Source organism: Silene latifolia, chromosome 9 (assembly GCF_048544455.1).
Source record: "Silene latifolia isolate original U9 population chromosome 9, ASM4854445v1, whole genome shotgun sequence".
In the NCBI taxonomy this organism is placed as follows: domain Eukaryota; kingdom Viridiplantae; phylum Streptophyta; class Magnoliopsida; order Caryophyllales; family Caryophyllaceae; genus Silene; species Silene latifolia.
Window position 1 is genome coordinate 94064643 of NC_133534.1, and position 14339 is coordinate 94078981.

Consider the following 14339-nt stretch of genomic DNA (forward strand, 5'->3'; position numbering starts at 1 on the left):
TATCAGCTCAAAACAGCCGTGTTGCTGCTACTAACACGGTTCCCAAGGCTGGTATGTCTTTGTTGATTGGAGAACGGGATGTGGAGCGTGCTATTGATGGTGGTGAACATGCTTTCTTACTGGTTGCTAAAGAAAATTCGAGTTCTAATGTTGTTTTGCAGGAAAATGGCCGAGTTGAAAAACTCCTTACGGAGTTTAGTGATGTATTACCCGATGATTTGCAAATGGGTTTGCCTCCTATTCGGGGTATTGGTCACCAAGTTGACCTTATTCCGGGCTCATCTCTCCCGAATAAGGCTGCCTATCATTGTAATCCCGAAGAAACAAAGGAACTCCGAAAGCAAAAGGATGAAATGGTACATAAAGACGCAGCATCAAAGTGGAAAGCAATGTCGAAACGCCATGAGCAAGTCCGGGCCAAAATTGAAACTGTGCATGCTGCCTATCAACACAAGTCCAACAAAAAAAGGAAGCGGAGGGTGTTCGGGGTTGGTGACTTGGTTTGGGTGCAGTTTAGGAAAGAAAGATTCCCGAGTAAACGCAAGAATAAGCTCATGCCTAGGATCGAGGGTCCTTACAAAATCAAGGATAGGGTCAACAACAATGCTTACAAGGTTGAACTTCCCGGTGATTATGGTGTTCACGCCACTTTTAATGTTGGTGATCTCTCTCCTTACTTGGATGACGATGGACTAGCTGAATTGAGGTCAATTCCTTTTCAAGGGGGAGGGGATGATGCGAACCAAGCTAATGACCAAGCTAATGACTCGGAGTTAGTTAATGGGCTGGACGAATTGGTTGTGAACAGTCACGGTGATAGTCTGATTATGGCTCGTGGTTTTCAGCCTTTAAGCTTCAATTATCCTTCCTTTGCGAATTTGCTAAGTATGGACTAAGGGAGCTGATTTGTGGCACGTTTACCAAGGAGAGGACGGTCCAAGCTTTACTTTTATTTTGCATTTTCAGATTATGTTACAATAAAATGTTAGTCTAATTTATGCTTGTCTAAGTTCAATGAACTAGGAGTCTTAATGATTGTAATTAAGTGAACAGTGAATGACTAACTCTTCACTTTGCTAGCTCTTGCACGGCTCATTTGGAGGGCTATATAATGCCTTCATTTGCTTGAATAAAACAACTAAGAATTTTCAGAAAACTTGTGTTTACAAAATCGTTTCTTGCGTAGAAACAAAACTGGTTTTAGTTAGAACGCGATTCTAATTAAAATTCTCGAGTTGTTGATCAATAGGTCTTGGTCTCACTCACCTTGATCAAGTAATAGGTCTTGCTTGTTCAAACACTATCCCTTTTATTCACAAAAACCAGAACGGGTCGTACCTAGTACGTTTGGTTCGCCAAAAAACAGTCCGCTAATTTTTATTCTTTTGTCCTCAAAATCGTTCCATTTCAGTCATACAGCTAGTACCTAGTACGAGCAGGTCCTCGATCTTGTCCAAAACGTCCTTAATTCCGCTGCTCAATTCGCATTAGTATGCAACATGACTATAATATGAATGAGACACTATCAAACAACCACCACACCGGTACCGGGACAAGCCCAGACGTACCCACAACCACCAGGGTACCGGGACACCGCCAGACATACCGTCAACCACACTGGTACCGGGACACGCCCACACATACCAACAACCACAAATAGGTACTGGGACACGCCTAAATGTACCGGGTCCGAAAGCCAACCGGATCCTGATGTGACTCATAATTGCGCACATTTAGTCCCCTAATTGAACCTATTTTGCATACTATTATATCATTTCATGGCCATTTTATCCGTCAATTCCTTCCTATTTTGCTTTCCTAGTGCATTTCATATGTTTTGTAAGAAAGAAGATAAATGAGGCGGAATTTCCGTCTCCCGTGCATATTTGGAAGATTTTTGATGATCTTGGATGGACTAGTATGAAGAGGACGCAAGAATGATGACCAAGGATGTAGGAATAAAGAGTATATAGAAGGATCATAAGTTTAAAGGCAAGGATGACGAGAAGGAAGCCATTGCAAGAAGAAATTGCTCGGAACCCAAACCAAGAGTTGCTCCTTTGGCTCTGAAAGTATTCTAGATGAATCGGCGTCGAAAAATCAAGTGGTCTAGGCTTTTGAATCACTCCAATAGGAGTCCGTTTTACAATCTGAGCTCAAATAGAGAAGTTGTCCGCCAATCCGCTCGTCCCGAGACTCAAGACGCTCGTCTCCTGCAAGAAGACACTCGTCTCCTGCTGGAAGACGCTCGTCTTGAAGCCATAGAATCCGAGCGTCTCCTCTATGATCCGCTCGGATCTCCTGACAGAACCCACCGTGCCAGCACCCAAGCCGCTCGGGACGAGCATATTGTGGCGGGACTAGCAACGTGATATGCGCATCTCCTTCGAGAGGAGAATTTCCCTACTCAACACTTAGCAATGTTATTTACTAATCTACCCATGCTTAACCTAATGATGTACCACTATATATACTCCATTTGTAATAATCAAAGGACCAAGTTTTCTTAGATTAGATAAAATCCTTCCTTAGATTAGATTAAGCTTTCATTAGGAGTAGATTAGAATAGATTACTCTTTAATCTTTCCACAAATCACACATTAATCTTTCCTTAATTATTGTTCAAGTTTATTATTGGGTAATTCAAGTTTATTATTGGGCAATTGAAGATTATTGGGTTATTATTGGAGAATTGACAACTCTTCATCAATCAATCAATCAAGTTCTCTTCTTTTATTCTTTGCTTTATTATTTGGAATCATCTTCATAGATATAATTCTCTTTCACCCTTGTTTAATTATTGTTAATCACATCATTTATTCATCATGTTTTGCTTTGTTAGTATGATTGACAACCTTATTAACATGTCAAACTTGATAATGAGTGAGTAGTTTCCTTAGCTAGGGTTAATGGGTAATTAGGGGAAACCAAAATGGGGAATGATTCATGCTTAATCTAATATGTTTTCATAATTAATTTGCTTGCTTGTGGTGATTTCAACTTATGCACATGTCATGTTTGATGAAATGTGAGCCTATGAATCCTTGCATTTTTCACCCATCACTTATCTTTTCAATGAGACTTGTAAGACATAAACCAACTCGAGTCTCATTAGACCATGCATATAGTTGAATAGGAAGGACTAAGTCGACTTGTAGGTGTTGTACAATCTAATCGATTCGGCTCCGGGACCCAAACCTTCTTAGGGATTGTAAGATATACACTAACTCGATCCCATCACAACAATAAGTGCTTGCATCTAGTAGAGAACATGTTTGTATGATCAACTCCCATGAATCCCCTATGAACCCATGATATCCTAGCACTTTTAGTCATTTGTTTACATTTCTTAATTTATTGTTTGTTTTACTTTATTACTTTCATTAGTTTAGAACACAACTACAAACCCAAATAAATTGTGACACTAGCATAAATTGAGATAAATAGACTTAGAACCCAAAGCACACCGTCCCATGGATCGACCTCGACTTAACCACTAACTAGTTGTTTGTTGAGAATATAAATGTGTTTGATTGGGAGACACGACGACAATCTCACCCGATCAGATCCCCTACCATATGTCGTGTCTCAACCACACGAGTCCCTCCGTAACTCATGCCATTAATGTGCACATCCCTCTTGGAGTGGGAAGCTCCAAGAGGCGACTCAAGCGTAAGACGGTCTCCCAACCGTCTTATGTCTCCATAACAACAAGTAATCCACCATATCCTCCAACAAACAAGACAATACAATAAATGCAAGATACTGTATAACATGCCAATCACCAACTCATCCAATCAACTTAACCAATATCATGTTATAATGCAATGACCACTAAAATACGACTCACATTACCATTCAAACGTATATTAAAACTGAGTAGGATTAACGTACCTTTTAACAAATCTCCATAAGCAATCCGGCTAATAATAATCTTCCACAAAAGCCGTCACCTAAATATAATAATTAAATACATTTAATTAATTAATTAAATAAAAACTCGTCTTAAGCTATTTAAATCCCGACTCGTACTTACACCCAAACTCCCTCCTTACAACCACCACCTCCGCTGCCACCGGGGACCACCACCACCAGCCCTGGTGGCCCACGGCCAGTAGCCTCCCCACGACAGCCCTAACACGACACCAACGTAGCAACAACACCACCATTCAACGCATACTAACACCGACACAACACACACAAACCACCAAGGACCGCCACCACCGTGGCATCCCTTGACCACGGTAGGTCTAACCACGACCACCATGCCGGCAGCCGCCACCCGCAACAGCAGCAACATCAACGACAACAACAACAATCACTAACACGACACACATACACAAAACAGCCCGCACCACCACATTTGACACCCCTTTTCCACCACCTATAGCCACCCTAACCACCACCCAATACCACCACCGTGATCCCCATTCTACCCACAACGATAGCCACCCAAATTCTCCCCAAAACAGTCACGATATCCTAGGTAAAAATCCATCTTAAGACGGTAGCACAACAACAACAACAAAAACCCATATAAAGGCTCGGTCAAACCCGATTTTTGGTGGTCAACGGTGGTCAAAGACGGTTAGAGGTGAGTCGGGGTCAAGGCGGGTCAATGGTATAAATTAAAGAGTAAATTGATAAAGAGTACCAATATAAGGAGCCATTTTTATAAACAGTACCAACATAATCATTAATTCGTAATCAGTACCAAAATATTAACTTTTTTCTACGAATAGTACCAAGTCTCATGAAAATCCCATCTTCACCTACTAGATAAAGTCCAATAAACCATCATTCATGTACAAATCTCAACTCACCCACTTTCAAACTCCCTCTCTTAGATGAAAACATATGAAAAGTATGAAAAAAACTAGAGTAAAATGCGACTTGGTACTATTAATAAATAAAAGTTAATATTTTGGTACTAATTACAATTTATTGATTATGTTGGTATTGTCTACAAAAAATGGATCCTTATATTGGTACTAATTATCAATTTACTCTAAATTAAATAATATACAAACAAGTTTAAGACGGTTTTACCTTACAATCTCGAGGTGGAGGGAAAAATTAAATAATTTCTCTTTCTCTCTTTTCTCTCTTCTTTCTCTCTAAGGTTTTGTGGTGGAAAAATGAAATGAGATAAGGATGAGTGGTGTGAGTGGAGATTGTGTTGAGATTGTGTTAGGATAAGGTGGGTGGATAAGGGTATGATATATAATAAGGTAGTATACGTATATGTATACATGTATCCTATTACGTATTACTATTATCATTACAGCTTATTATTATTATTATTATTATTATTATTATTATTATTATTATTATCATTACCATCTTATAATAATAATAATAATTATTATTATTATTTTATTATTCCGTCTCGTACATAATTCGTAAAAACAATATAAAATATATAATTATATAATACGGGGTATTACAGGAAGCTAGAAGGTTGGTTAATTATTCATACTACTAGGTAAGAGATTCTATTATCGAAGTAGTAATAAAAGCAATATTGGAGACAAAATTAGGTGAGAAGATCAAAAGAAAGCTTCTAAATGAGAAGTTAGAAGGCTTGTTACTCATTCGATATTTAAATGCACAATAGTTTTATTCATTTTAAGATGTATGATTTTGCTAACATAAGGAAATTGGGTGGGGCTACGTGACATCTAAAGAGATTATGATGCTTGACTTTGCTAACATAATTTTAAGTCTTTTGATCATGATTTCCGAACTTATAATTTGGTTGAAGGGTTAAGAGATTAATAGTATTCCAATATTGATATTGTTACTACATTGATGAGGATCCTAGAATATTTGCCAATGCTATGAAGTTTCAAAATGTTGCTTGTTGGAAATAAGTAGTTAATGTTGAGATGAATTCAATCATGGGCAGTAATTAATACTCCCTCCATTCAACTCCAAATGGTACTTATCCCTTTTTCACGTTTGCCAACGCGAGTTTTACTTCGTAAATATCTTTAGTTACACATTTGTAAAAATTATAAAAGTTTGATATTTTGAATGTACTCCTAAAGACGAATAAAACAAGATCCCACATTAATATATTTTATCTTATATATTGGGAGGAAATGAGAAGATTCTTCTTACTTGTGAATAGTGTACAAAAAAGATAACTACCATTTGTAGTTGAATGGAGGGAGTACATGTGTTGTGTACGATTGGGCTGCAATTAGATCTTCAAAAGAAAGATGAAAGTCGATGGCTCTATCAAATAGTTTCAAGTTAGATTGGTTATCCAAGATTTTAGACAAAAGGAAGGTATAAACTACTGTTACACCTATGCTCTGATTGTTTAGATCTCTAGGTTACGTTGTTATTGCTTTGAAGCTATACGTCTAATAATCCATTAATTGGATGTCAAGATTACGTTATTGAATGTAGAATTAGAAGGGGAAATCCATATGAAACAGCTCGGGGATTTGTTATAACAGGTAATAAACTTAAAGGTTGATGAGGTTGTGTTTTTGAATGGATATATGCTTAATCGGTTGGACAAGTCTGTATATAACATTTTTTTATAATGCCATAAATGGTGTTATTATTTGTCTATATGTTAATGATTTGTTGATTTTTAGTACCAACCAAAATCAAGTGGAACTTAGAAAAACATTTTCATCGTCAAGTTTTGCTATGAAAGACGTGGGGATACTATTTTGAGAAGGTACTTAAATATTTAAGTGTGACAGCCGCTCACCGGCAACTACCCTCATGCATCTTAATGTGAAATGTATGCCTAATATTTGAGTGATGTTGTTTCATAACTAAGTACAAGATAGGATATTGCTTATTTACAATCCAAGTACATACAAAAACAATTCATGTAGCCAACATTGGGTTAGGTTTGTACTTAAATATCTTCAAAAATACCATGAATTACGGATTGTCTTATGTTTGATGTTCGGTGGTAATAAAAGGATATTCCGATGCAAGTCGAATTACCAAGGTAGAATATCACTCTTCTACAAATGGTTGGGTATTCTTGCTTGGAAGAGGTATCAATCATGGATTTCCAAAAAGCAACCTTGCATAATATATGCGGCTATGAAAATGGAGTTTATTGTCTCGACATCAGCTGAAAAAGAGGCGGAGCGGTTACAGGACTTGGTTTATGAGATTCTTTTATGGCCAAAAACCATCACCCATTTCTTTTCATTGTAATAGTGGAGCTACCATGGCTAAGGCCTATAGTCTAGTGTACAATGGTAAGACGCGACACACGGGTATTAGACGTAGATCGGTACGTAAGCTGATTGTTCAACGAGTGATTTCTGTTTGCTTTATGAGATCTCAAAATAACCTGGCCGCTCACTTGCTCAAGAGGTTGGCTAGGGACTTGGTAACTAAGTTGTTAACCGAGATAGGTTTAAAGTCCCTATAAACCTTTGGTAATATGATACACAATTCCCTCTAATACGGAAGTTAGAGGTAGAATTCAATATGGAAAGTAAGGCTGAAGCACATGCTTATACAATCCCAGGAGGCTATATCCCTTACCAGCATGCCTTGTTCATCCTCAAGTACTCACTCAGGCATTGATCAATCTACATACCCCGAGATTCCAACATGTATCGGTCAAAAGGGGTTGAAACTTGAATGTAAGTAATGTTATTCATGTGGTAAGGAAAACAAGAGGGTGTTTCGTTCCAAATACAAACTGCAGTCAAGAATTGCACCGAGTGATGAGCACTTAACAATAAGATAAGAAGAAACATAGCCAGTTTAGTAATTTAGATTGATTACGTCATCATTATCTAGAACCAAAGATTAAGAAGTCGATGGTTTCACTAGAAATGGAAAAATACAAATGTAACTAAGACCGCTCAGAATGCGAATGCAAAAACTTCCAGAACACTTATAGAGGTCGTGATAAGATGTCAAGGTTCATGTTTAATATCATGCGCGCGCGCACAAACACTTTAAATCAGGATGAAGACGATATCAACTACTCCGTATGATGAAAATTGACTATTTCATTTCATTGTATTTGTAATAGTGTGTGAAGTACTTGAAATCTTTTGAACTGCATGTTCAAAGTTTATTTTTAAAACACTTGCATCCTTGATTACTCAGAAAATTTAAAAACGTTCTGAATTCAGGGATATTAGAGTAATACTTTTCAAGGGCGAGCATAACGAACGGATATACGCCTTATGATGGGGCTCCTACATGAAGGGCAATCGTTCATACCTTGCTTCTCATGTAGCTCGTTGCACATTTTGCAAACCACCTGATGGGCACATGGCAAAAAGACTACCGACATTTCCTCGGAGAGACACATCACACACTCTCTTTCTCGTTTTACCCCTCCGGTACCTGAGAAATCATGTAACCGATTTGCAGAAGAATAGGATTCCCGAAGTTCCTTCCTAGCAAGGGGAGTTTGACAATTTGTGAGCTTGTTGGCATAACTTCCGTCAATGCCTCTCTTTAGAGCTGCTATCTTTGATGAGTCGGTTTTGAGTCTTAATTGAGAGATTTCATTCTCAAGGTTCACGATATCCTCTTTATACTTCTGAAGATTTGCTTCAGCTTTCAGTCTTATAGCATTCTCCTTCGATTTTGCGGATGCCTCGAGTTGTTCTCGTTCTTTTCTTATCGAATTTGCTTGAGTAAGTAGTTCCTCCTTAATCTTCTCCTCTTGTTTCCACCTAGCCTGGAAAAATTGGCCAAAATAGTTTTTTAAGAAGCATACAAGTAGTAAATTCTATGAGAATTGTTCCCTAAAAAAAAACAATTCTCTGAGGCAAATATCTATGCTGCGGAAATGGAAAAACACAACGGGGGTTGTCCATCTCCCAAGAAAGCATCACAAAAATCTGTCTTCCCAAGTTAGGAATCCCAAGAACCGAATCATGAAACTTGGTAGTGGCAGATCCAAAAAAAAAGTACTAAATTTTAAATGTTTGATCGTAAAAGTTGAAAAAAAAAATGTTCAAAAAATTTGGTTTCCATTGTCTGACGAGCCGAGTCCTTCATGATAGATCTGCCAATGACCCTTGGTTTCTGAAGTAGCCTGGGAGAAGATATGATACAATGAAGGAAAGGGCCAAATTTTCATGAGCTACAAGGTAAAATATAATTTAATTAATAACCATTAACAAAATGACTTCATGGTGTTAGGAAGAGCAGCAAGGGAGCTGATAAGGAGTCGTGAACATTGGAAAAAAACATTTTACAAAACAAAGGCGTAATATGTACGAGAGGAGATAAGAAATCTAATGTAAAGTCGAGTCTTAGCTATAGTTAATAACCAGATTATAGAATACAAAAAACATGAGATAGAAAAGGATAGTAGTAGTAATTTTGGATAATATAGAATGCAAACAAACTAACAGGATTAATACTCTAATAATACAATTGGGGCACATGGTGCCAAGACTCTGAATTTAATCAAAGCAAAATTATGGTCATGCATGTCTAATCATCCAACAATGACAACACGATAGAGTAAGACCTATCAAGGTTATGATTAATACATGGCAACATCAAGTTGCAGATTTTGCAAAATCGGCAGTTATATCTTCAGAAGTCAAAAGACATAATTTTGAGTTTCTACAGGCTGTAAGTAGCAAACATAAAGGTTCACCAATAGAAATAACCAACTGTAAAAATAGGGCATGTATTAGCAACTTAGCCCTTGTATTAGCAACACAAAGATGCTATTTCCATATGACCCAAAACAAAAATAACAAAACTTCTTTGTAGCTCTGGAGAAAGAATCCTTCAGTTTAGCAAGAGAAGATGAATTTTGTCCTCTGATAAACAATTTGGGGCGATTATGGGTGGAACAAATAACCGCTGACAAAATCCCATCATAAGAATATTGATCAGCATCATCGAATTAGAAGGGACGCCTGCTCTAGTCTTCTGAAGTACAAGCCTCCATGATCAGCTTCAACAAGTGTTATTCAATAGGAGGATTCCACCCATTATGTATTAATATCTTGATATTAATATCATAAGACATACAAGCCACCAAGTGTTACCCCAAAGTCTCAAACACTGGCAATTTAAACCCACCCACCAGCCCATTCAGTTGATTCAGTTGCATCTTATCAAGTTAAAGCCAGATATTGCAAAACAATACATACCACATTAAGAAAAAAGACATTATGATAAGTCCAGTCACAAAAACCACATACCACAAGCTGAGAACGAAGATCTTTAGCCTGTTCGAGCTCCTGTTGCACCACAGACAACTTCCGTCTCTCGGCCATAAGCTCCTCCTGGAAAATGCCTCTCTCTTTTTCCCATGACTGAAACTTCATCAATGTCGTTTTCTCTCGTTTTGACACTTCCTGACAACTTGCTGCAGACTCTACTGCCCGTATTTTGGCAGCTTCCATCTCTTTCTTAAGGGCAGCGTTCTCAACCTCAAGCCTTCTGACGGCAGCATTAGCTCGCTCCACCTGTCCACTAGCTTTACCAAGAGCGTTCTCCATCTCGGAAAGCTTTTTCATGGTGTTCTCCTCCAAACTCTGCTTCTCTTTTTTAAGACGTTCCACTTCCTCCTTTTCTTGCCTCAGGGTCTTAAGCTCAGCTTTATCCTTGCCCAACCTCCGAGCAGCTTGCATAACCTTTTGATTTGCCCACTCAGTCCATTCCTGAAGCTGATTTTGTAATTCTCGAATCCGTGGGACCAGCTTTATAATCATCTCATCTTTTTTGTCTAGGGTAACCAACTGTTCCAAAGATTTACTATACGGCACCCCAGATAAGCTAGGATTGGAAGCATCACTATTCACTTGACGAGGGTCGTTTTTCGTTGGTAACGATAGAGATAGCTTGGTATCAGCCACTGACAATGTTGGCTTAGCTTTAGTTAATGGAGTAACTAAGGCTTGAGTGGCTTTAGCTGGCTGGGGTATGGTAGTTTGGCTCTTAATGGTAAATGTAGCTGAAGACGGAGAAAGTGAAGGGCTAGACGAGAAACTGAGACTTCCAATATCATGGGCCAGTTCTAATCCCATTGCCATTGCTTTGCTAATCTTAAGGGAAGCACTCTTCAAGCTAAGGCTAGATGAGTCAGTCGTGGGTTTTCCTCTTTTGTCCAAAGCATAACCACTGAATTTCGCTGTTCGAAAAGTGCATTTCATCCCATAGGCCCGGTAACTTTTCTCCAAATGCAGAGATTTTTGTCGAAGTGTGTATTCTCTCTTGGAACTCGTAGAATGCGTCTTGCGGCTTGTGACAAACTTCTCTTCCACGGTAGGAGTTTGTGACATCCCAGCATTGAAAGGTTTCTCCAATGGAGTAAGAGTACTATATGAAGAGGATACTGACCCCTCTTTCTTTGAATTTGGCCCATTGACAAGATTGGAATTCTTTGGTTTGGTAAGTTTCGGAAGACCAACAACTGTTTCCATATTAGACTGAGTTATAGGTGCACAAGGAACAGTCGAAACCGTTTTGCAAGGATTCGGAAGGCTCATTTCCATAGTCTTGGACTCGGGTTTGGACTGGGATTGCGAAGAATTGCATGAACTAAGACTTGAAGAACCATCACTAATCGTGCTACTCAAGGGGTCATCATCCATGGCACAGGCATGTGACACATTCATATCACATATCAGTAAGCACCACATTGCATCTCCTGTGCTAAAAAAAGGTCTAACCTCTCGGAGAACACAAACGAGCTCCACCAATACATACTTACCTAATTGCTGCAAATCCTGGAAACAATGTTCCCGAGAAGAATCAAAATTATGTCCATTCCTAAGGATTGCCATAGCATTATCCACAATATTGGATACAATATCCTTAGACCCATAACAAAGGCCTGACCTTAAAACAATTCTAGTAGCGATTTCTTCTGTATAACCATATGCAATAATCCTTTTAATCGCGCTTTTGAAAATAGCATCCAAATCGCTCAACACAAGCTCTTCTAACTGACTCTCAGTTAGATCATTCCAATCAGCATCTTGGAACTCATCACCTTCTACTTCCTCTCTAGATTGACTGGGACCCACAACCACTTCAGATGAACCCCCCATTCTGGAAGTTGATAGTCCAAGGTCTAGTTTTAAAGTATCCGAATGGTCCTGATACAAGCCACACATATCACAAGGGCCAGGTGGGTGTCCATGACTAGCAGGTATCTCAAATTTCTCAGCATAGAACTCATAACTTGACCCATCACTTAAAACCGATGTTAAAACCTCATTTAGGTCACATACAGGAGGATCAGCCCGAAATTTCCGCTTATTCCTACTAACTTTCTCTTGAACAGAGAATGAAGACAACTGACTACTACAACTATTACTATTCACTTTTGCCACCATAGACGCCATTATGGAGCTGCCCAAATAATAACAAACAACAAAACAAAAGCCACATTTCATCAGATGAACATCTATAATTGATAACATTAAGTAAGTTTGTAACAATCAACAATACATCTAACAAACCCAGATAGATAATATTAAAAGACTTCACAATTATCCAAATATAAATTCATATATAAAAAACACAAAATCGACCCCATTTGTTAATCAATCGAATCGCATACAATCACGAAATACCACGTAACGATCTTCCGATAACCAAACCACTAAATTACTAATGAAAAAGTTAAACAAATATGATTTATCAATTAAAAGTTTAAAACTTTGAGCTCACCAAAGATCAACTGATTGAAAACAGCTGTGTTGAATGGGTTAATCACACAAATTATAATTTGAACCCAGAAATCATTAATAATTCACAACAAAATTTAGAAACAAGAGAATCAACAATAGAGGAAATAAATAATGAATAATTAAGTAATAAATTATAAAAAGGAGAGAGAAAGAAGAAACGTTACAGTATTGAGATCACGAATAGAAGAGTGGAGAAAGGAGAAAAAGGAGATGATGGCGAATGTAAGCAATGTTTAATGTGATTTTGAAAACCACAAATTTTTTTTTTTTTGGGTCTAAACCATCCGGTAATCCGAACCACATTGGGCCGACTAATCCGGATTTCGGGGCGTGTCCAAGGATTACGGTATTTAAACCCCTCTCAATCGCAGTTGTGGGGGATCGATCCGCAGACCTCCCTACCAAGCGCAGCCCCATGCTACCACTGCGCCAACCAACGATTGATTGAGAACCACAAATTACAATGTACGTTTAGTTAAATTCATAAAATTAAATTACAAAAAAAAAATATCCCAAAAACTATGGTCATTTTATGGAGCAGTTGGTTTTCCACAAGATAGATTGTTTTGATTTTTTTAAAGAAAATGAGATTTTATGACCATTTTATATTTTTAGAGCAAATTTGATCACTTTTAAAAACTAAGTTATCATAAGTCTAAAACAAAAATTTGTGTTTACGGAGTATTATTCTTATCAAAGATGTGGTCATGTCTAGATGTTGGCATGGCAGCGAGGAGCCGAGGACGGAGTCTAGTAATTAAAACTTTGGTGAAATTTTCAACTAGTCAAGGTTCAAGTCTCCCTAAGAGTAATCTTGTGGAGTGTTTATGCCTTAAGGCTACATCTTCTAGATTTTGAGTCTGTCATTTTCAGATGGCTTACCTGATGTACATGGTTTGCAGGTAGATCTGTCAAACGGGTCGAACGAGCAGGATCCGGTCATTTCGGGTTCGGCTAAAATACAGCCGGGTCTATTTCAGGTTTGTAACATACGGGTTTATATGGGTCGGGTTTTGAGTCACAACGGTTTTGATTAACGCATTTTGTAAATGTTTATTTTCTTAGTTTTAATCATAAACATATAGTTAATCCTATTTTTTATAATTATCTAGTTTAATATTTTGAAAGTTTAAAGAAAATATTTCTTGAAACTTAGTCTTGATTCTAAAAACTTAGTCTCGATTCTAAGATATGTTATTGTGGGGTATCCTTAGAAAATGATATTAATTCAACAACTCATCCTAAGAACAAAAGAAGTTTTGTTATGTGGAATGTTATGGTTTCTTTTAAAAAGATGCGATTTCTAAAAGAAACAATGGAAATAGAGTAAATCTTGAAATGTTCAAGGTTAACAAGAATCCTCTACAAATGTTGAAGAATATTTAGGTTTCATCCATATAAAGTAATGGATGACGTACTTGAAAACCCTACATAGATTTCACCTATAAGGAAATAGTGATGGATCACAACTCCAAAAGGTGGTACAAAATCACAAAATTCTAAAGAACTACTCCATGTACCATATCAAAGTATACACGTTGTAAAAGATGGGTCTGCATTGTGGAGATGACATGAAAGGATATATGGATATAAAGCATGTTGGTAAGTGAATATTTATTTCATATTAAGGACTATGATGAAATCTAGTCACAACACTATGCT

At 37.7% G+C, this 14339-nt stretch overlaps 1 protein-coding gene across 2 annotated transcripts; it reads right to left on the reverse strand.

Annotated features, from left to right (window-relative positions):
• Positions 1-7988: 7988 nt before the first annotated feature.
• On the reverse strand, positions 7989-13173 carry LOC141599965 (putative E3 ubiquitin-protein ligase RF298). 2 transcript variants are annotated; one of them, XM_074420115.1, is made up of 3 exons: positions 12842-13173; positions 10179-12336; positions 7989-8689 (listed from the first exon to the last, which is right to left on the reverse strand). In XM_074420115.1, exons 2-3 carry the CDS (start codon positions 12327-12329, stop codon positions 8153-8155), a joined length of 2688 nt encoding a protein of 895 aa, XP_074276216.1. In that variant the 5' UTR covers positions 12330-12336; positions 12842-13173; the 3' UTR covers positions 7989-8152. The 2 variants fall into 2 exon arrangements, with proteins under 2 accessions (XP_074276216.1, XP_074276217.1); XM_074420116.1 differs by having other exon boundaries at positions 12658-12855.
• Between the last annotated feature and the right edge of the window lie 1166 nt (positions 13174-14339).

Bases quoted from the DNA above. Each gene is read 5' to 3' on its own strand.
- LOC141599965 (XM_074420115.1), bottom strand. From the start codon at position 12,329: ATGGCGTCTATGGTGGCAAAAGTGAATAGTAATAGTTGTAGTAGTCAG. The intron at 8,690-10,178 runs GTATGTGGTTTT...CAATTTTTCCAG, and splicing joins ATCTTCGTTCTCAGCTTGTG to GCTAGGTGGAAACAAGAGGA.